Genomic DNA, 20,802 nt, shown 5'->3' with positions numbered 1-20,802 from the left:
TTTTTGCTAAATAACCCTTAACTAGTGCCGCAGTAACATGTGCTGTAGGCTGTACAGCGATGGGCTCAGACTATGGCATGTTTACTGCAGGTGTTCAGTATTTTTTATGTGTTGCTCAGGGCATGACCCCTCTCATGTACGCGTGCGTCCGTGGGGACGAGGCCATGGTGCAAATGCTGCTGGATGCTGGGGCAGACATTAACAGTGAGGTCAGTATTTTTTGCTTGGACAATTATGAAGTGTCTTATGAAGTGTTTTCCTCTGTCTCTATTAAACTAACTATCCTATCTCTATGAAATTAATCAACTATTCTCTCTGTCCTCTTCCCGATGTTGTTTGCATGTACTTAAAATGTGGTCGTGTCTACTTAGGTTCTCATTGATCTCGTCGATATTTATTTAGATTAGAAGCAAATGAGATATGCTAATGATTTCCAGCAAAATGGACATATATGTAAAATACATTTGACATAAATGTATTTTTAACACTATTAACTATATATTTTTTAAAAATACAATGATTGCCTAAAGTAGATATACTGATTGTGAAGCATTCAGGTTGAAAACATGAAACATGATTATAAAAGTGGATTAAAACTGATTCATTTGGCTAGCTTGCATATACAGCATTGACTCAATTTCATTATAATATAAGGGCCATTAATTGATATTAAAAGGAACATGTTTCACGTATTTGCCTTTCATGTATTAGTCCTGAAACCGGTGAAGAACGGGTACAGGTCATATTTTACCACACAAAAATATGTTTTTTTTTGCATTGTGACGTTACTTTTATGACAGTTAAGCATGTTTTCTAATTAGCATAATATGTCTGGATGAGAAGTCTCACTATTTTTGATGATTCGAATGATTGTAATTTAGTGATTTTCTTATAATAATAAAATCTGTATATATTAATGCAGTATAACAAATAGTACCACAATGAATAAATTACTTTGCATCTTAAGTAGATTATTTCATAGTAGTATTTCACATACATGACTTTTTAGATAAAATATCAATTATTTTGGGCTGAAATTTGACCTTATGTTCTTGACCATTTTCATGAAAGTCAGTCCTGTGTACATATATGTTGATGTGATATTGTGCTCTTTTACCTCATGTCGTCTTCATTTGACTCTTAAAGGCCATTTTTAAATGGAGTTGTTGACTTGGGCACAAAGCACCAAATGCATAAACAGTGATCTTAACTTGTTTTACAAATTGCTTCAATCTCAAGGAGAGTATTAGCAGGTGGGCAGATGTGCAGTTATTTGCCTACCTTATGTCCTAATGTTCCTAGGCGATTTTGCACAAACAATTGTTAACCTTAATCCCACCCGAAAAATCAGTTCCAAAAGGTCATGTTTGCCTAGACAAGAACAGATGCCTGCATAATTTACCATTGACTACAGGGCTCAGTTCAGGATGCATTACAGCTGTAAGCATTAAAACCAGACAAGCCTTCTTTTTTGGTGCTTTGTACGTGAGTCACTGCTCACTTACACTTCTAGCGTTTGAACTCGCTGCCAATTATTCTCCCTGCAGTCTTTATGTTACCGCTATAAAAACCGTGAACTGTCTTCAAACCGTGGTCAGGATTTTGAGTAAAGCGAAGAGGGCGTATAGGGGTTGTCCAAAGGAAAGCAGACGCAAGTAAACTCTAGATTGTGGGCTGGATGGAAGAAGGGGTTTGAAGAACAAAACAAGCACTTGCTCTTTCTTCCTCTATTCGCTTGAATTAACAAAACAGCCAGACGGCGGAAGAACTTTCCAACTTTCCGCTTACTCATTCACTCTTTCCTTCCCCTTTTTTCTTTCTCGTACTCCTGCAATTCCGCAATTGGAGCACAGTGTTCTGGTATATAATGGCTGAATTTTTCTCTCCCTGAACTTCACCTATATGATTCCCAGGTGCCCAGCTCACTACACAAGCACCCCTCAGTTTATCCTGACACCAGGCAGGGGACTCCACTCACATTCGCCGTGTTACACGGACACGTCCCTGTCGTGCAGGTAGTGGCGGTGTGAATGATTTGATGCCTTCCACCTTTGTACTTTCCTTGATTATTATTATGATGCCGCCATCATAATAATAATGGCACAAATAAAAAAATGTGATGTTAGACTCTTGTGGGCTGGATGGTGCTGCCCCAGTTCAGAGGAGCTTGGATGAGGATGTCGATTGGTAGTAGGAATAGGCCATATGTGCCAAGGAAGAAAGAGGAACGCTTTAAAAATAGAGGCCAGTTTATTGACTGTGCACTCTACTTTTCCCCCCAAAAGTGGAAAAAAGTCTTAGTTTCACTGTAAATACTCTATAAGTGTTGAATCCGATGTCCTACCAAGACACTTATTTAGCTCTTCCAGGAAAATGGAAAGACAAAGGGGATATTTCCTGGGATATTTCTCAATTTCCCAGAAGCACACATCCACAGTAGGAGATATTATCAGTGAAATCCTTTTTATTTCATTCAGTATGAATAATTTCCCATTTTCTTTGACAAACAGACCAAAAATCGTCCACCTAAAGCATCAAGAGTGAAAGAAATTATGACCAGATTACCATAAAGATGTTTATTAGTTGCAGGTGGCCTATGTGATGAAAAGAGCAGGCTAATTTAATGCAATTTCAGGACTTTTATTTACCGGTATCTTGGTGATATTAAAGTTAAATCCTCTAAAATCTGTTTTATAATGATTGTTTTTCTCATCTTATTGAGCAGCTTCTACTGGATGCCAGAGCTAACGCAGAGGGAGCGGTTCAAGAAGGCACAGAGAATTACACTGAGACGCCACTTCAATTGGCGTCTGCGGCAGGTACCACAAAATACTGAAGCCATACAAAAACTTTTACAGTATGAATTTATGTATGATTAAATTGCAAAATATAAAACCAAGTGGCATCTGCAAACATGAAGCAATTACTGGCCAAAGACAATTACTGATGTCAAGGTTATATTTATTGGATGTATGAAGTAGTTTCCCTCAAGTTCACACAGTCCAACAATATATCTGCTTTTTTATCCTTTACATTTTTTTTATTTTTTATATTTGGCTAAGTTTTCTATCTTTAAAATAAATGCCACTCGATATTTATGGTTTGATATCTAATACAGTGACATTATGCAGTGGCTTAAGTGTCCAAACTTTTTAGGGCCACAGTAAATTATCTTTATGACATGCAGTGTCATATATATATATATATATATATATTACCTTTAGCTGTTACAGTACTTTATACCTTATCTACCTCTAAAGGAAGAATATTAGTACCTTAAAGAGATAATTTACCCTCATTTTGTCATCATTTACTTACTCTTATGTCATTCCAAAGCTCAATGACTTACTTTCTTCTGTGACACAGGTAGATATTTTAAAAAATGTTTCAACTGTTTTTGTCTATACAATGAAAGTCAATGGGACATTGGATTTAGCTGACTTTTATTGTATTGACAAAAAAACAAAACACTTTGACTTTTTATAGAATATCTTCCAAGTATTTAAGGTAGTAATATGCACAATTTAGGGGTAGATGAGGTATTTTGAGAGTGCTGCCTTAGTGGCATTTACATTATGGCGCCTCCATGTGAGTGAAATCTTTGACAGCATACAGAGTAAATACATTTTAGATGATTTTTCACTCTACATCCAGGACCCATTTTTTAAATGGTTACATTCTGTTCCTTTTGTGCCTCTAATTTCAACCAAATGGTCTCTGCTGACTGTTATCTGACAAACTGAAGACATTATACTTTTGTGCCCCAGACTGGTTCCAGAACCATAATAGTATTATTCAGAGACTGATGGGGCTGCATCGCTCTCAGGAGCTCTTTGCAAACTTGCTAATGAGCCTTAGCAACAGCAGCTTTTTTTCCCTTTAACATCCACAGTGTGAATGTGACAAGTCCACATGGTGGAATGATGTATTGAAACCAGTGCCAAATGAGATTTCATAATCCCGGCTGTGGCAGTCCTATGAATATGAATTGACCTGAGTGATATTCATTTACATTTGCCAAGTGTTTTCCAGCATAATGCTGAAAATTACCTGTCTGCCCCACTTAGCGTACACACTCTTGAAGACTTGGGTAATTCAAGTTTGAGTCAGCTGGTAATGGGCACCTTCTCTGTGGGATAAAAAAGGATGGGGGTTCACAAAAATTGTATCATCTCATGCAGAAGAGGGGAATGAAGGAACACAAGCCAAACCGACTGAGACGAAATGTCTAGAAACAGGTTTAACCGTATGCCTGTGTTCCCTTGCGACCCCTCAGAAATGGCTGCGGATGGGATTGTTTGAGCCTCATCGGATCCAAAGCTCATCAGGCCTCACTGATTACGCCCCATTTGCTGTATGCTGGGTCAATTACCCCCAGTGTTAACATTCGGGTTTTCCTTCTAATTTAGAAAAGCTTTCTCCTCATTAGTCCATGTGGATGTGCACAGGACAGCCTGCTAATTTACATTAGTAAATCAATCTGGGGACGACCTGCTAGACAATCTGATTGATAAATACTTTTCCTGAAGCTCAACTGCCAGTAAAATGTGTACCTTTTTATGACCTGTTCAAGGTCAAACCATGACAGATAAGAGATAAAGGACTTTCTATTTTAAATTTATGCTATCTTAATATGAATAATGGAATTGTAGATGGAGGAGCCAATCAGGCCAAAATAAACAAAATCTGTGACTTAATCCATCCCCTTATTAAACTAAACAAAGAAAATAACACACAACTGGTCTAACTCAATGTCTTATGATAAAAGGAGGGGACTAAAATACAGTAATCGAGATTTTTTTCACACTCTCGCAATTTATTTAATTAATTAATTCATTCATTCATTCATTCATTCATTATTGAAATGATTATGATTGACCAAAATAACTGAGATTTGTTTCCCACATTTTTTTTAACATTTTTACACTATCAACATATGATTAACTAAAATAACTGAGATTTTTTCACACTTTATTTATTTATTTAATATTTTTGCACTTTACCAACACATAGCATATTTGCATAGTGTTTTATGTATGTTGTCATAAGAAACCGTCTGCCTTTTAATACGGTCACAAGAAACACATTTGAGAGATATGCTACTAGTTGTAAACAGCAATGTGCCTCTGCTGACCTCAATAGTAGGTGTCTAAATGTGTTGCTTTGGATAAAAGCATCAGCCAAGTTAATGTAATATAAATGGTCTTCTTTTAACAGGCAACTTTGAGCTGGTCAGTCTGCTTTTGGAAAGGGGAGCAGACCCTTTGATTGGCACCACTTACCGTAATGGCATTTCCTCTGGTCCGCTGGGTGAAATGAACTCATACAGCCTTGCAGCAGCACATGGACACAGGTAAAGCACACCCAATGACTCAACAGCAAATGAAGTGTATAAAGTGACAGCACATTCACCACCAGCACAACGGGGAACTGAATTTTCATTAGTTCATTGACACATTTGTCACACATATCATTATTTCTGTGTCCTTATACATCATTCTGACTGCAGAAACTTAATCTATCAGAACTGAACCCCTGATGTGTTATTATTGGCACTTATAAAAGCTGAGCTGGTGTATTTGACTGTAAAATTGTGTGTAATTTACTACCACAACTCCAACCCCATCATTGCTGGTGAACGGTATGGATGACTGCTTGCTCATTCATTCATTCAGTCTCACCTATGGCCAGCGCTGCATAATGGAACCTTATTGAAATTCATATTGCATACGTCTGAATGAGAATCCAGCATGTTCAACAGCCAACTCACCCACCTCTGCGGTATTAAGGCAATCCGTTATAAATGGCTTCAGAACGGGACACATCTGTATCTGAGCCAGAACTGGATGTCTTTGGCTTCAAGTCCTAGGGATGTTTGGAGTTGTGCATGTCGCAGTGTTTGGTTGTTTATGCATATTAGATCAGTCGTAGAGCGCTGGTACTTTTATGAAAGTAAATGAGTTTACAAAGACAAGAAAATGCGGCAAAGCAGAGAAGAAAAACACATTGGAATGCATTGATAAATGGAAGTCATAAAGAAGCGCTCAGTATTTTATAGATGTTCTTTTTTCAAACACTTTGTACTCATCAATCCTCTGATTGCACGCAAGTAATCCTCAATAGCTAATGGCTTTGTATATAACAGTCAAATTATGACTGTTTTTGTTTGTGAAAAAAAGTCAATCTTTGCTTTACACAAAAAGTATACTGTTATTAATTACTCAAGTCATGACGTTCTGAACTCATACTAATGTACAAACGTTTGGGGTCAGTAAGACATTTAATTGTTTTTGAATAATAATATGCTCACCAAGGCTGCATTTATTTCATAAAAAATACATTAAAACAGTAATATTGTAAAATATTATTACAATTTAAAAATAACATTTTCTATTGCAATATATTTTAAAATGTAAGTTCTTCCTATGATGGCAAAGCTGAATTTTCAGAATCCATACTACAGTCTTCAGTTACCCATTATCCTTTAGAAATCATTGATTTAATCAATGATTTGGTGCTGAACATTCTTATTATCAATGTTGAAAACACTTGTACTGCTTAATATTTTTGTGTAAAACATGCTACATTTTTTTCAGGATTCTTTGATGAATATAAATTCTAAATAACTGAATTAAAGTAAATTTTTTGAATGTTAGTGCATGTGTCTGTGTAACAAAAGAGCATTTTAAGGATTCTTTATGCAGCTCTTTTTAATAATATTTTTTCTATTATGATAATTTTGTGTATAACTTTCAAGTTCATGCTTCAAAAAGACAAAGTAAAAAATTATTATAGCCTAAAAGTAGTCCAATTATTATAGTCTAAAAGTAGTCCATAGTCTTCTGAAATCATACAATAGCCTTTGTAAAAAAAAACTTAAAGTAATTGTTTTGTGAGTGAGCTATTCCTTTGAGTATACATACCTGAGCGAGTTTGTTGCGTGCACTTGCTCCTGCAGGAACGTGTTCCGGAAGCTTCTGTCCCAGGTGGAAAAGGACAAGGGGGACGTGCTGTCTCTGGAGGAGATCCTAGCTGAGGGCTCAGAGGTCGTAGAGAGGAGAGCACCACAGAATGAAGGCACTCTCCGGACAGGCAAGGCCAAACTAAGAGCCCTCCGCGAGGCCATGTACCACAGTGCCGAGCACGGCCATGTGGACATTACCATAGACATCCGCAGCCTGGGTTAGTAAAAGCACTGCACGATTACCACAGACATCTACCGCCTGGCTCACTTCTGTCACTCAGCGATTAGTCTCAGCCTCAGATGGCATCTGATGCGCAGTGCACATAAAAACAGCCATTTCCAATCTTACTCGTGAAGGTAAAAAGTCCATTTTCTTTTTACCAATCCACTACTGTAATGCTAATTTTGAGGCTGAACTAATCGCTTCTCAAAGTTTACCAGGTTAGTGGCATCAATGTTTTAGGCCCTTAGTTGCTAGTTAACTAGACACCCATGAATATCTTTTGTGTGTATTGTTTTCTGCCTGTCAGTATCACTATGCACCATATCTACTATATTTACACTACCGTTCAAAAGTTTGGGGTCAGTAAGGTTTTTGTTGTGAAAGAATTGTATACTTTTATTCAGCAAGGATGCATTAAATTGATTAAAAGTGACACTAAAGACATTTATAATGTTACAAAAGATTTCTATTTTAAATAAATGCTGATCTTTTGAACTTTCTATTCATCAAAGAATCTATAAAACATGTATGACAGTTTCCACAAAAATATTAAGCAGCACAGCTGTTTTCAACATTGATAATAATAAGAAATATGTCTTGAGCACTAAATCAGCATATTAGATTGATTTCTGAAGGATCATGAGACACAGAAAACAGATATTTGAAATTGCAATCCTTTATTTTTAGGTTTTTTTACTGTGTATCCTTTCCTTTTATACTGTGTTCTTTCAAAAACATGAAAAAGTCTTACCGACCCCCAATTTTTAGTGTAGTGTAGTTGCAATATGCATTGCATTAGTTCTCCTTACAGGGGATTGACAGATCGATGGAGGCGACAGATCGATTCTGAAGTGAATGTATTTCTGAAAATAATTGATATATGGATTCCATATGCAGGCGTGCCGTGGACCCTGCACACGTGGCTGGAGTCCCTGCGGACGTGTTTCGTGCAGCAGCGGCGGCCGCTGATCCAAGGCCTGCTGAAGGACTTCAGCTGCATTAAAGAAGACGAGTACACAGAGGAGCTTATCACGCACGGACTGCCACTCATGTTCCAGATCCTTCGAGCCAGCAAGGTCTGTTCTCAATGCTTTATTTCAGCCTGAGCCAGTATCAGTCCTTTATTTACCAGTACTTCCTGATCATATCAGGAGACATTCATAGAGTAGAGTTTTAATCAAGGTGAAGTGTAGCAATTCAGAGCCACTACACTCCACCTGTCTGCCATCAGTGTTATTTTAATATTATTTATATAGTATTGTAGTATTTTGAATTAGCTTTTATTTTTATATTTCCATTTTAGGCTATTTTTATGTGCTTTTGAAATTGTTATTATTTTTTCTTTGGCTTTAATTTATTTTTATTTCAACTTCATTTCAGTTAATTGTGAAGGCAACATTTCTAAATTTTGTTCAAGTTTTTCCATAATCATTTTATTTCGATTAAAGGGATAGTTGTTACGGAATGGCTGTGTCAATGAAGCACACGAAATAGTCTTTTAATTAAAACCCACAAAGAAGAGAAACTCAGAAACAACCATCCAACAAAGACGACAGACAGTACAAGACTAAGACTTAAATACACAGGTGACAGGGAGGAACTGATTGACAAGACAATTGACACACAACTGAACCAAAAGAACTAATGAGGAGGGTTACCATGGGAACACATGAATGGCGGGAAACTGAACAATAGAAACAAAGAATAGAGTCCAAAAACAAACAGACATGTTACAATACTTCACCCAAAAAAGAAAATTCTGTCATCATTACCCTTAAGTTTTTATAAACCTGTATGATTTTTCTTTGTTCTGTTGAACAAAGCTAGAATGTCGGTAACCAAACTGTTTCTGGTCCCCATTGACTTCCATAGTAATTTCTTTTTCATAATATGAAAGTCAGTGGGGACCAGTTTGGTTACTCACATTCTTCAAAATATCTTTTGTGTTCAACAGAACTTTTTGGGGTGAACTATCCCTTTAACAAAAACTGTTTTAATAGTTTAGTAGCTTATGTTTTAGTCTCTATAATATTACAGCACAGTTTTGTTGTTATTTTACACTTTAAATTATTTGCAACACTATTTAGAATTTAATGTCCCTCGTAAGTCTCTGCATTATTGTTATCACTGCGTGTCAGTCCCTGTCTCTGAGCAAACAGGCAATCAACGTCAGCCACACCAGTTTCAGCTTTCTCTGTAATTAACATGATAAATCCTCTCATTACAGAGCTCATCACAAGTGCGGTGTTGCTATTACCGTAGGCTTGGATGCGTTTTACTTTTAGAAAACAGAATTTAGGGTCTGACTACACCGTGTGTGTTTGTGTGATCTACAGAATGAGATGATCAGCCAGCAGCTGTCAGTAATCTTTACCCAATGCTACGGGCCTTTCCCAATCCCCAAACTCACAGAGATCAAAAAGAAGCAAACGTCACGTTTGGGTGAGTATGTCAGTGGCGCCGTCTTGTTAGGTTCGCCTTTAAAAGGGAATCCATTTATGCTCTGCCTCTACATTACTAACAATATCAATAATTTAACAGAATCAAACAAGCAAAATTGCTGGGAAACAACAGTTCTATAAACAAGAAGATTAACTTACTTTTAAGGCACAATATGGCCAGTAATTTTGTCTGTTTTTGATCCGCTAATAAAAAAATAATAAGACAACCAAAACCATAACTGTTGTGTCAATTCAGATCATTAGAAAATGTCAAATCAGCTTGTGCTGCACAAGGATTCAAATTTATCGGGAGTTAATTGGTGAAGCTTGTTAAATCCATGAACTGAGCTGCATTAGTCAAACTACAGTGTCACAAGGACAGTTTCAGTCAGGAGACAGAATATACAATTCTGGTTAAATTTAATTTGACTCTCGAAGTTTTAGAGGAACACTAGTGCCATCTAGGCTTTGGTTAAGCTATTGCCAGGTATAGAATTATAAAACAGACATCTTTCATGCTCTTTCATTTAATGTGTTGATGACAGCCTGTCAAACACAAGACAAGCCACTACTGCTAAATAATGAAGAAGCTTGTGTAATCAGTGTTATGTAATATTGCGTCTCCGACTTGGGGACTTCATCATTTGATTTGTTACATCCTTCAGATCCACACTTTCTCAACAATAAAGAGATGTCTGATGTTACGTTTCTGGTGGAAGGAAAGCCCTTTTATGCCCATAAAGTGCTGCTCTTCACTGCCTCAGCAAGGTATGTCTTGATATTGTAGAATTTATTACACATGGCAGGAGTGGCAGAACTTGGAACGTTGGTTCTTTACTTAGCACACGTTCAAATTAGTTGGCTCACATTAAAAGCACTTTTCTAATATAGTCTATAATTCACTGTAGTTTTAGCACCTGATGTTATTCCATCCATCCATCCATCCATCCATCCATCCATCCATCCAATTGTTGACATTTCAATTTTGCCATCTTAGAAATTGGTACTATTTCATCTCAAGATAACATTTTAATAATAAAACCTTTCCAAATCTGCAAAGTTTGCAAGAATATTAATTCATGCAAAGTGACTGGATGGTCTAGGATTTAATGTCAGAATGAGCTAATTCATATTCATGAATTAATTTGCATTGACATGCAATTCAGAATATCTCACAGCCACACAATTTAAAATGTAAATGTTTTTACTGAGCTCTGTAAATAATTGATTTAGTAATAATTCAGCACTTAAAGGAAGTTAATGTTTCTCTTTACCTCTTTCTGACATGCAGGTTTAAGTCTCTGCTCTCTAACAGGCCTGCAGCTGAGAACACGTGCATCGAGATCAGTCATGTCAAGTACAACATTTTTCAGGTTGGAATCTTCTGATTCATAAATCCCACTCAAGCTCATGTGGTATTACAGTCAAACTGCGCTACCCTAATTCCCTTCTCTGTCAACACAGTTCGGCTTAGTGACAAAATACATCTGTACGTTTGTGACTAGTGCTAAGCGTCTGTCTTAAAATGTTTCTTAGAAGTTTGAGAACATTTTTATGTGTTTCAGTTGGTAATGCAGTATCTCTACTGTGGCGGAACTGAGTCACTGCACATCAGGAACACTGAAATTATGGAGGTATTAAATATTCTCTTCTCTTTCCTCCTTTATGTTCATAATTCCTCCTGCTCTAAAGCCTTTTTTCATCACCATGGCACCCACACACTAATGATGACTTAATGATTAATGACTCGAGATGATGCTGAATGTGATGAATGGATAAATTACGGTCTGATGGCGTATGGGAGATTTCTCATGCCGTACTTATCGGAAAACACTTTGAGAAAAAAAATCTATATGTAATCTCTCATTTATCTTTAGCAGATGGAGGCTCTCTAGCACGTAGAACTGCAGCAGAACTTCTGATAAATGTTTATGTATTTTAAACTTAATTAAGCGATTGCTCTTGATCGTTATAAACCTGAAAGCTTGATGAGTTTGGCTCATTAACAGTCCCTCTGCTTCAAAGCTCCTGTCTTCAGCCAAATTCTTCCAACTTGAGGCTCTCCAAAGACACTGTGAAATCATCTGCTCCAAGAACATCACCACCGACACCTGCGTGGACATATACAAACATGCCAAGGTGCTCTGAAACATTCATTTATATGTCATTCTATTGCACTTTTATTTATACATTTCCCTAGATTAGTTATTTAATGTGTTGCCCGGTTCAGAGATTGTACACTGTGTGTTTGTAAAACCCTGGATTAACATTGTATTTGCATACTTATAAGGTTAATAACATTGATTAGACAAATACATCATGCCAAGGAGAATGCGACCTGTTCTAATAATTGCTTGTCTGTCTGTGTAAATGTCAGGAGCTTAATTTGCTCTGCTTGTTTTGAGTCTTTAGAAATATACAGATTAAGTATCTAGTGTGTGTAATATTTAGGCAAGAATTGTGGTACATTATGTTATAGTACTGCATGGTTTTTACATTGTATACCTCTGGATACCTTAGCAGGGCTTTGTATACAACATTATTAAGGAAAAATTACAAGACATTAACTCCCATTGTGTCTCACATTGTCATTACGTCCCACGCATCCTCAGTTCCTGGGGGCCTTGGAGCTGGCAGCCTTCATCGAGGGCTACTTCCTGAAGAACATGGTGCTCCTGATCGAGCTGGAGAACTTTAAGCAGCTACTGTATGAGGTTCCTGCGGAGAGCCCCGGTCCAGGCCCGTCCTACGACGTCCTCCATGACCTCGAGAGAACCCTGGCCCTGCGCATCCGCTCCATCCATCTCTCAACCTCCAAGGGCTCCATCGTGTGACACGTTCTCCATACTCATGCCAACTGTTCCTTACAGCGGTTTCATCAAGAGCATTATTGTGTGCCAACCAGTTGGAGACATTTCAAACATCACCGCCGACATGACAAGCACCTGCCCGACGGGATGAACTGTAGGGAAGGCCAAGAGATGGGTTTTAGTCCACAGGCTAACATCTCCACAACGTTGCAGAAACGTCAGCCTGCTGAGCTCATACCATTCCAAGGGCTACGTTACGTTGTGGAAACATTCTAGCAACGTTGTGACAAGCTAATCACGCCCCAACCAATGTTAGTGCCCAGGGAAACCATGGCTTCTGATGTCATCACTGCCTCGGCGATGCATGTGGATTGGGTCGGTTTCATTTTTAGGTGGAACTGTCACCATGCTACCCGCTGTGGACAGTTTTAGTAACGCACACAGTTATATTACTCTCCAATTGATGTAATATTGTTAGCCTGCCTTCTGAACCCTGAATTTGTGTAACATTCTTTCCAAGCGACACTAAACGCTAAGCCAACAATGCATGTTAAGTTCGGTAGGTTCCTAAGCATTTGTTTTCAAGTTGGACAAAAACATCCACTAGGTGTAGAGTTTTAAAACGGAGGTGTTTTATATACTTAATAATACTCACATCCGACTACAACTTTTGGTATTTGTGTCACAGAACAATGATAAGCCAGCTGTTTAAATACTAGCACTTGTGTTTAAAGCTTTGCGGTTTTAAGGAATAGGGATTTGCTACCTTCAGTCTTTTGAGCCAACATAAATGATCCAAGTAGACTAAACTTATTTGAGTTGTGTCTTTTAGTTTATACTTCTCACCAAATGTTCATCGCGTCCACCAGTGCGTCAGTTCTGAGCTATTCGTTTCAGCCCACACGTTTTAATGACCCTCCAATCTACCACTGTGCTTAGTACACTTAAAACTGAGCAGTTCATCTTTGCCTTGAGGTCGTGTAACCAACGATCTGTGTTGAATAATCTGCATGGGTCCTCCGCAGTCTGGAACTTTTGTAAAATACACAAAAAAACAGGAGCTCATTTTCCTTTAGTGGATGCAGAATTATTTACTAACGCCCATTTGTGCAGGCCTCTGTGGTCCTTTGAGGTCTCCGTTGCTTGCGAGTCTGTCTAAACCGTGTTATGAAAGATGCCATTGCACTGGTCGCTACCTTTGTGGCCCAATGTACAAATCCCCAGTCCTCACCTGCTGCACTGCTTTTGTTCAATGTGAAAAATGTGAAGCCAGCTCAAAACAAGCTGTTTTTAGTGTGCATGTTCTGGTTTTACCTGTGTTTGTCTGTAACCCTTCAGGATGTTGGTAAGTTAGGAACTGCACTGGACGTATAGTGTTACCAGCAGAAGATTTTATTGACCAGGCTGAACCCAAAGTAACAGATTTATATTTTACGACATTTCATCCAAAGACTATCTGGAAATTACATCACCAAATACTCCATTTATCAGCACACATGAGAAGTGACTATATGATTAAGTACGCATGACGTGCTGGTAGTGCTGTCCAAGAGTCCTGTTTTGTTGTATGATTTATATTTCATGTATGTAATGGAACAACTTGGTTATGAACATCCTCATGTAAAATGAAAGGTTGGATTATAACTAAATTTAAAATGAACAATTGAAATACATAGTTTACTGATATGTAGCTGACAATATCATGATGCAAATAATTTAAAACTGTGAAGATTTTATTTTAAAGAAACTTAGTATAGTTACTTTATTTTCTTACAAAGTACATTTATTGTGCAATCCCTGTCTGCTATTTTTGTGATAATAAGTCATAATGTAACTGTATCTACAGTATGTTCTTCGCAAAATGTCATTGCTTTGACAAAAGCTAACACAAAAACAGACAAGGATAAATCATGTTCATGTCATTTTGAAGATCGGACGTGCTTAGTTGCAGTGTCCTCGGCAAACCCCACCATATGTGTTCACAGTTAAAAAAAGAAAAGATTTGTAAAAGCAATACTTGACACAAATATGTCCATGCAAGGTCAGTGCTCTCCTACTACTTGTGCTTAGCATGGATGCTTCTCCATGTAGCCAAATGTAAAGCAGAGGCCAATGTCATGAAGTGTTCGTAAAAGCTGTAAACCTCCCCACATAAAAAGAGACTTGCTCTGTGTTTCTTGGCTTCAGCTTTTTTTCTGCTTCAAGGCTGTTAAACATGCTTTAACTCTTCGGTCTCCACTAAGGCACACTTTAGACAAAAACCTGCATGCTTTGGCTGGATCAGAGTCTAACAGAATTTGTTTGCTCTTATTATTTCACCTGATTGAAACATTGTACATTGTACAAAAGATATATAGAGAAATATCTATAGAACTTGGTGTAAATATAAGGGACGTGGTTGAGTTTAACAATCGAAAAAACAAGAATGTTACACTTGTGCTACAGTACAGTTGTTCAATGACATGCATTTGTGTACAGTCGATAGAAATGACCACGATTGACCACTGTGTTGGGTCGTCAATAAATTTCTGTGATAAACTGTCGAGTCTTGATTGATTGGCACCTTACATGTGTTCAACAGATCTTGTTCGTCACTTCAGTGAGAGTGTGGATGAAATTTTGCCCTCAACGTGTGAAGAGGTTTGGTTTGCTAGAGATCAAGTTGCCAAGCCTTTTTGGAAGACTAAACTGGTGTGTTTACTTGTCATATGCCCAAATTGAAACTTAGCAGAAAACATTCATGTTATTTGGAGTGTTTCCAGATTGTTATAAACTACAGGGTTGCCAGGTCTGTGCAACAAAACTAGCCCAATGACAATATCCTAAATATCAAAACTTAAGCCATTCCCACACCTAAAATACATATTTTAATCACTGTTAAAACCTCTATATCGTAGTGATCACAAAACTTAACATCATTGGTAGAATATAAAATATTTCAATACAAACATTAAAGTAAAATATAATGTATGCAATGTCAAAGGGGGAAATGTGCAATAACTTAAACTTTAATTTTAATACAAGTTTATTAGTGCTAACGATGATAACATTTCCATGTTTCTTTGGGCTAAATTAGTAATTTTATTAAACAAATGTGTTGCTGTATTCTAAATTAAGTGCTACACTGTACATTTTACATTCATTATATTTGCACTAAAATTATTTGTGAGCAAATGGGGGAATTAGTAACCATTTGGATTTTAACTGCAGAATCCAACCTCAAAATTGTATTGGAAGAAAGCAATAAGAAGTAAATTAAACAAGTTTGATCAAGCATTACGTTGACATGAAAACTATTCAATACAACCTTTACCTGCTATATATTTTAACTGATTGCCAATTTTCTTTTACCTGTAGCATATCTTTTATCGGGAACGATTTAGCCATTGAAAAATTAACGAAATTCTGCTGCATGCGTTATAGTAATTTCTTTATTTAGTTTAAAGATCAAAGATTATTTGGACGTTGTCGCCGTCTGGTGGTCAAAGGATGAATAGCTCACGCGCAACTGCGTGCGTTGACACCATAGTTCGTATATTCTCTATGATTATAGATACGGGTTCATGTGTGAGCTGAGCCATTGATATGTCAAAACGTTTCGATACAGTTATGGCGTAACGAAGCCTCGTTTACCGATGGTTCAAAACAAACGATTCGCAAAGGTTTCGGAGCTTAACGTAACGACGTCACCAGCAGTTATCTCCTCCCATTCCAGGAAGAGATTAGTCGTTTTGACAAGCAGACGGCTAACTTTCTAGTAAAGTTATTCTTTTCCTGTAAGTGTTATAAATATCCGTCTTCCTTACTTGATAGAGTCTCTGTAAACACTGCAGGAGAAAATGTCCTTCATCATCAACGTGAGTATCTATATTAAATAGATGCGTATGTATTTTTTTGCAGCACGCAACTGTACCTTGACACCTTAGCATACTGTTACTTCATTATTACAGATGTTTCAAGAATTAAACGAATGCAAATTTGATCCAGTTTGTTGGCAGTCTCTATGCATCACACACCCATCAGTTTATTTTTAGCCTTTGTGCAGGACACGCCCATTATAATTTTGTATTTGAACCTATTTGGTATAGGGTTATTGCATGATTAGAAAATGCCTTTTTTATTTTCCTTTCTGTAGTTGATCTCTGGCAGCATTCGGTTCGTGTTTGATTTGCTCCGGAGGCTCTTTGGCAAGGGCAGACCTGCCATTACCCTTGAAGACCCTAATTTGAAGTATCCATTGCGCCTTGTGGACAAAGAAGTGAGGATATTTTAAAATGTGATTGTTTAACTTGTGCATAAATAAGTTTTACTTTGCATCAGCTGCTTTAACTCATTCTTTCTGTCTTTTATTAAGATTATTAGCCATGACACAAGAAGATTTCGCTTTGCTTTAAAATCACCTGAACATGTTCTTGGACTTCCTATTGGTGAGTGCAGTAGATATGCTGTCATTTTGCTTTTGACCATTGTTCATTGGCTAACTTTAATATGCTGAATCATTGCATTTTTAGGGCAACACATCTACCTGTCTGCCAGGATTGATGGCAACATTGCGGTGAGGCCTTACACCCCGGTGTCTAGTGATGATGACAAGGGCTTCGTGGATCTGGTGGTGAAGGTATGCGTATAACTGTAACAAAGATGAATTTTTAAAGATTTTAAAAATGCTAAAATCATTTTTTTTTTCAACCTCATTTATTTTAGATATACTACAAAAATGTCCATCCAAAATTCCCAGAGGGTGGGAAGATGTCCCAGTATTTGGAGAGCCTTCGTATTGGTGACACAATTGATTTCAGAGGACCAAGTGGGCTGCTGGTTTACAAGGGCAAAGGTTTGTAGTCTTGAAATCCACTGTGAGACAAAGAAAATCTATGAAAGCAGCTGAAAATTTCATAATGAAGTTACCCAATCAACATTTTTGCAGGATCATTTGCAATCAGGCCTGATAAGAAATCAGACCCTGTGGTGAAAACCGCAAAACATGTTGGCATGATCGCTGGTGGTACAGGTAATCACATTATCATGTATTTTATTCCTATATCAGTTTTTGGAGCGCAATAAAACTTTTGCTGTTAGTACATCTTTGTTTTATTTTCTTTAGGCATTACACCTATGCTCCAGATAATCCAAGCAATCATGAAAGATCCAAAGGATGAGACTGTGTGCTATTTACTTTTTGCAAACCAGGTGAGCCAAGTCTGTCTGTCTATATATAGTTTTGGTTTATAATAAGAACATATATATGTCATTTGTATGTGTATGTATATATATATGTATATGTGTATATATATATGTATATGTGTATATATATATGTATATGTGTATATATATATATATATATATATATATATATATATATATATATATATATATATATATGTGTGTATATGTGTATACATGATAAATAGATGTACTAATTATATACCAAAACTATATTCATGTGAAAAGTGAGTGTAATTCCTATGGACAAAAATAATTTCTCTTTGGTTCAATTTGTTTGTCTGGCAAGTATTTAAAACTAAGAATTATTCCTACTCACTACTTTCTTCAAACAGACAGAAAAAGACATTCTCCTACGCCCTGAGTTAGAAGAGGTCATGGCCAATCACCCGGCACGTTTCAAGCTGTGGTACACCGTCGACAGGGCACCAGACGGTAAGAACATCTTGTTTTTGCAGATGCTGTTTAGCCAAAGACTAATTTCAGTTTAGGTGACATTTATATTTAACCAGAAGGTGACGTGTTGAAATAATCAACTTTCATGTGGTAGGTTGGGAATACAGCCAAGGCTTCATCAGTGAGGATATGGTGAAGAACCACCTTCCTCCACCCGGGGATGACACACTCATCCTCATGTGTGGACCTCCTCCCATGATTCAGTTCGCCTCCAACCCCAGCCTGGACAAGGTGGGCCATCCCGTTGACAGGCGCTTCACCTTCTAGAGGGGTCTCAGCTGTGACACCTGAAAGCAAGCGGATTTGCATTAAACAAGTGCAGCTTCAGTTAAAATGATAGCCATGCTTACACCTGCCAAATGCCTGTATGGCTTTTACACATTTTACCTGCACATTAACTTATCTGTATCTATAATGATGCAAAAATGCATGTACCTTTTCAGCTTATATCAAAATGTACCTGTTTTCTTGAGAAACTTCTGCATGCATAAAGATGTATCTGCCATTAAGTCATGGAGAAGTCGTGTGTGTTTTATGCCTGGATTAAAGCAACCTTTTTTTTTTTTTCATTATATTATCAGATGCAGGGTGATATTGGAATGGAATAATTTAACGTGACTTTACACTTTTAATCATCAACAAATATTGATAATGGCTAATAGTGTCTGTGTTGTACATTTTTACATTAGCAGCAACAACAAGCTGTTTATCAAAGTTCTCATTCATTAGTTTTATACTATTCATATTAATGCAATCACTCTGTAAGATGGATCACTCTGTAAGTGGGACCTGGGACCTTGATCAATTTACACCGTTCATTTGAGAAACTTATAGCATTAGTCAATACAAAACTAAAATTTAAGAACAAATCAAGAGGTTTGTCATTTATTAAGTGCCTTTCTGTTAACATTGTTATATTGCACAGATTTGATTCAGTTTTAAATGCATGATTCCATACAGTCCATGCTGAATTCAATGATTAAAAACAATTTATTATCTCACAACAATTATACTTTGTGTATTTGACCTATGCTGTTTGCAGGTCACACCGCTTGTCTACATGACCGAAGCATATTTCTGCAATAATTTTGCATTGACCAATAAAAGTATATTCTTTATTGTTTTTGTAGTTTGTTGTTAATATTTTAAGTTGTTTAATGTGTTAAAATGCTCTCTATAAGAATCTTATCTCTTTAAATTTGGCCTCCAAGCAAAACATGTGCACTAAAAACTATATTTAATGTTTATTCATCAACATTTAATCAAATGAAACCGTTCTGCTAATGTTTGTATTGGTCGATCTAAAATGTCTGCCCATATACTCGCTTGTTTTGTTGTTGAGTGAAGCAGGGGTTTTAAACTATTCGACTCGACGAATTATTAGAGGAGTGAGAGAGTCATTTGTTGTGAAACATTTTACATTTGTGAAAATACTAAATGTATGTGCATTCTAACTCTTAACTGAGGTTAATTCACTCATCGGGTTAATTTACCAGAACTGGTAGATCCATGTTGCTATGCTGGTTGAGACCCTGACGAAATCAGATTTTTTGTTAAATTATGTACATTTTTAATCTCAGTCCTCTACTTCAACAGCACCTCAGGTTTGTCGTTTTATTATTTATCAAATGTATGTGCTGATACACTTGACCACAAGAGGGAGCTGATGATCAACAGGTCAAAACTGTGCTTCAAAATATATATAAAAAAAATAGACTATGAAATGTAAAGGTGTGTATGACCTTTCAGAATAGTAAATAGTCAATAACACAATCTGAAGCAATGCTGAGTCTGTTGGCATTATAAAATAAACTTTTGTAAATATCCGCACCACTAGGCGGCGTTTTTCATCCGCACCACTAGGCGGCGTAAGCGGCTTCACGTTCAGTCTGACATTTGGATGCTTGACCGACAACATGACGCTTGACAACAGCAACATGTGTAGACTTTTGTATAGTTTTAAGTTTAGATTCTGCAGATGACAGCTCAGTGACGGCATTATAATGTCACTAAACCACGCATATTGCAGCCCATAAACAAACAAAACTGATACACGCTGCGATTAAGTTCAGGAATCGAGTGTCACTCGACTTATCTGTAAGCAAGTTATCCAAATCATTGTCAAAGCCACATAACTTTAGTTCTGATGGGGTCTTTCACTTAAAGTGTTGTGGTTGTCGTTTGACAGCTAAGTAAGTATGTATGAAACTAGCATGTTTGTCACATCGTCTACTACATAAACAAATGTATCTTTATTCTTTAGTTCTTGTGTTACATGTATAAGCTTTGAATGAATCGTCCTCTGATGTATGTGTAATGAAGTAGAATAATGGGGAATCGTGGGTTTTGTCTCTGTTGTTGGTAGTTGTCGTACTGTATATAATAATCCAGTTTGTTAATAGAAATAGTTGGTGTGTGTAGTGTATGTCTGCGGCTTCATGGTTTTGTAGAGCTGCAGTGCTTTTCTTCTAATGAAAACTGTCATATATACAGTCCAGAACCAGGCTAAAACCATTAAACCCGTCTTTTAGCATTACTCGTGTTTAAAGTCTTCTTAATTTTAATTGAATTAATAGATTATTGTTGATACAGTATTACTGAAGTATAATATAATCAGTAATATATATATATTTTACATTGTACTGCTTTAGGCTTTTAATTCATACCATTTCCATCTATTAACTA

The 20,802-nt window shown here is 36.9% G+C and overlaps 2 protein-coding genes across 3 annotated transcripts in view; both read left to right on the top strand.

The window, feature by feature from the left end:
- btbd11a (BTB (POZ) domain containing 11a) overlaps positions 1–14,981 on the top strand; it is a 121,780-nt gene extending 106,799 nt beyond the window's left edge. The window contains exons 6-17 of one of the 2 annotated variants that reach the window (XM_081363540.1): positions 120–209; positions 1,914–2,015; positions 2,726–2,819; positions 5,218–5,353; positions 6,959–7,182; positions 8,085–8,263; positions 9,524–9,629; positions 10,294–10,396; positions 10,920–11,001; positions 11,194–11,262; positions 11,654–11,767; positions 12,241–14,981. In XM_081363540.1, the coding sequence (XP_081219666.1) occupies positions 120–209; positions 1,914–2,015; positions 2,726–2,819; positions 5,218–5,353; positions 6,959–7,182; positions 8,085–8,263; positions 9,524–9,629; positions 10,294–10,396; positions 10,920–11,001; positions 11,194–11,262; positions 11,654–11,767; positions 12,241–12,462 (1,521 nt within the window). In that variant the 3' untranslated portion in view covers positions 12,463–14,981. The remainder of the gene's footprint in view (positions 1–119; positions 210–1,913; positions 2,016–2,725; positions 2,820–5,217; positions 5,354–6,958; positions 7,183–8,084; positions 8,264–9,523; positions 9,630–10,293; positions 10,397–10,919; positions 11,002–11,193; positions 11,263–11,653; positions 11,768–12,240) is intronic. The other variant, XM_081363541.1, reaches the window with a different exon arrangement.
- A 924-nt stretch (positions 14,982–15,905) lies between these two features.
- On the top strand, positions 15,906–19,235 carry cyb5r3 (cytochrome b5 reductase 3). The gene is made up of 9 exons (XM_081363539.1): positions 15,906–16,295; positions 16,574–16,696; positions 16,793–16,865; positions 16,950–17,056; positions 17,143–17,272; positions 17,366–17,449; positions 17,543–17,628; positions 17,997–18,096; positions 18,212–19,235. Exons 1-9 carry the CDS (start codon positions 16,278–16,280, stop codon positions 18,382–18,384), a joined length of 894 nt encoding a protein of 297 aa, XP_081219665.1. The 5' UTR covers positions 15,906–16,277; the 3' UTR covers positions 18,385–19,235.
- Positions 19,236–20,802: the final 1,567 nt, after the last annotated feature.

Source organism: Scardinius erythrophthalmus (assembly GCF_964197995.2).
Source record: "Scardinius erythrophthalmus genome assembly, chromosome: 4".
NCBI classification, from domain to species: domain Eukaryota; kingdom Metazoa; phylum Chordata; class Actinopteri; order Cypriniformes; family Leuciscidae; genus Scardinius; species Scardinius erythrophthalmus.
This window is presented reverse-complemented; position numbering and strand designations above follow the sequence as displayed.

What these genes read in the sequence shown, in the direction of transcription:
- cyb5r3 (XM_081363539.1), top strand. An exon ending in TGCGCCTTGTGGACAAAGAA is followed by an intron (nt 16,697 to 16,792) that starts GTGAGGATATTT and finishes TCTTTTATTAAG; the next exon opens with ATTATTAGCCATGACACAAG. An exon ending in TGTTCTTGGACTTCCTATTG is followed by an intron (nt 16,866 to 16,949) that starts GTGAGTGCAGTA and finishes TTGCATTTTTAG; the next exon opens with GGCAACACATCTACCTGTCT.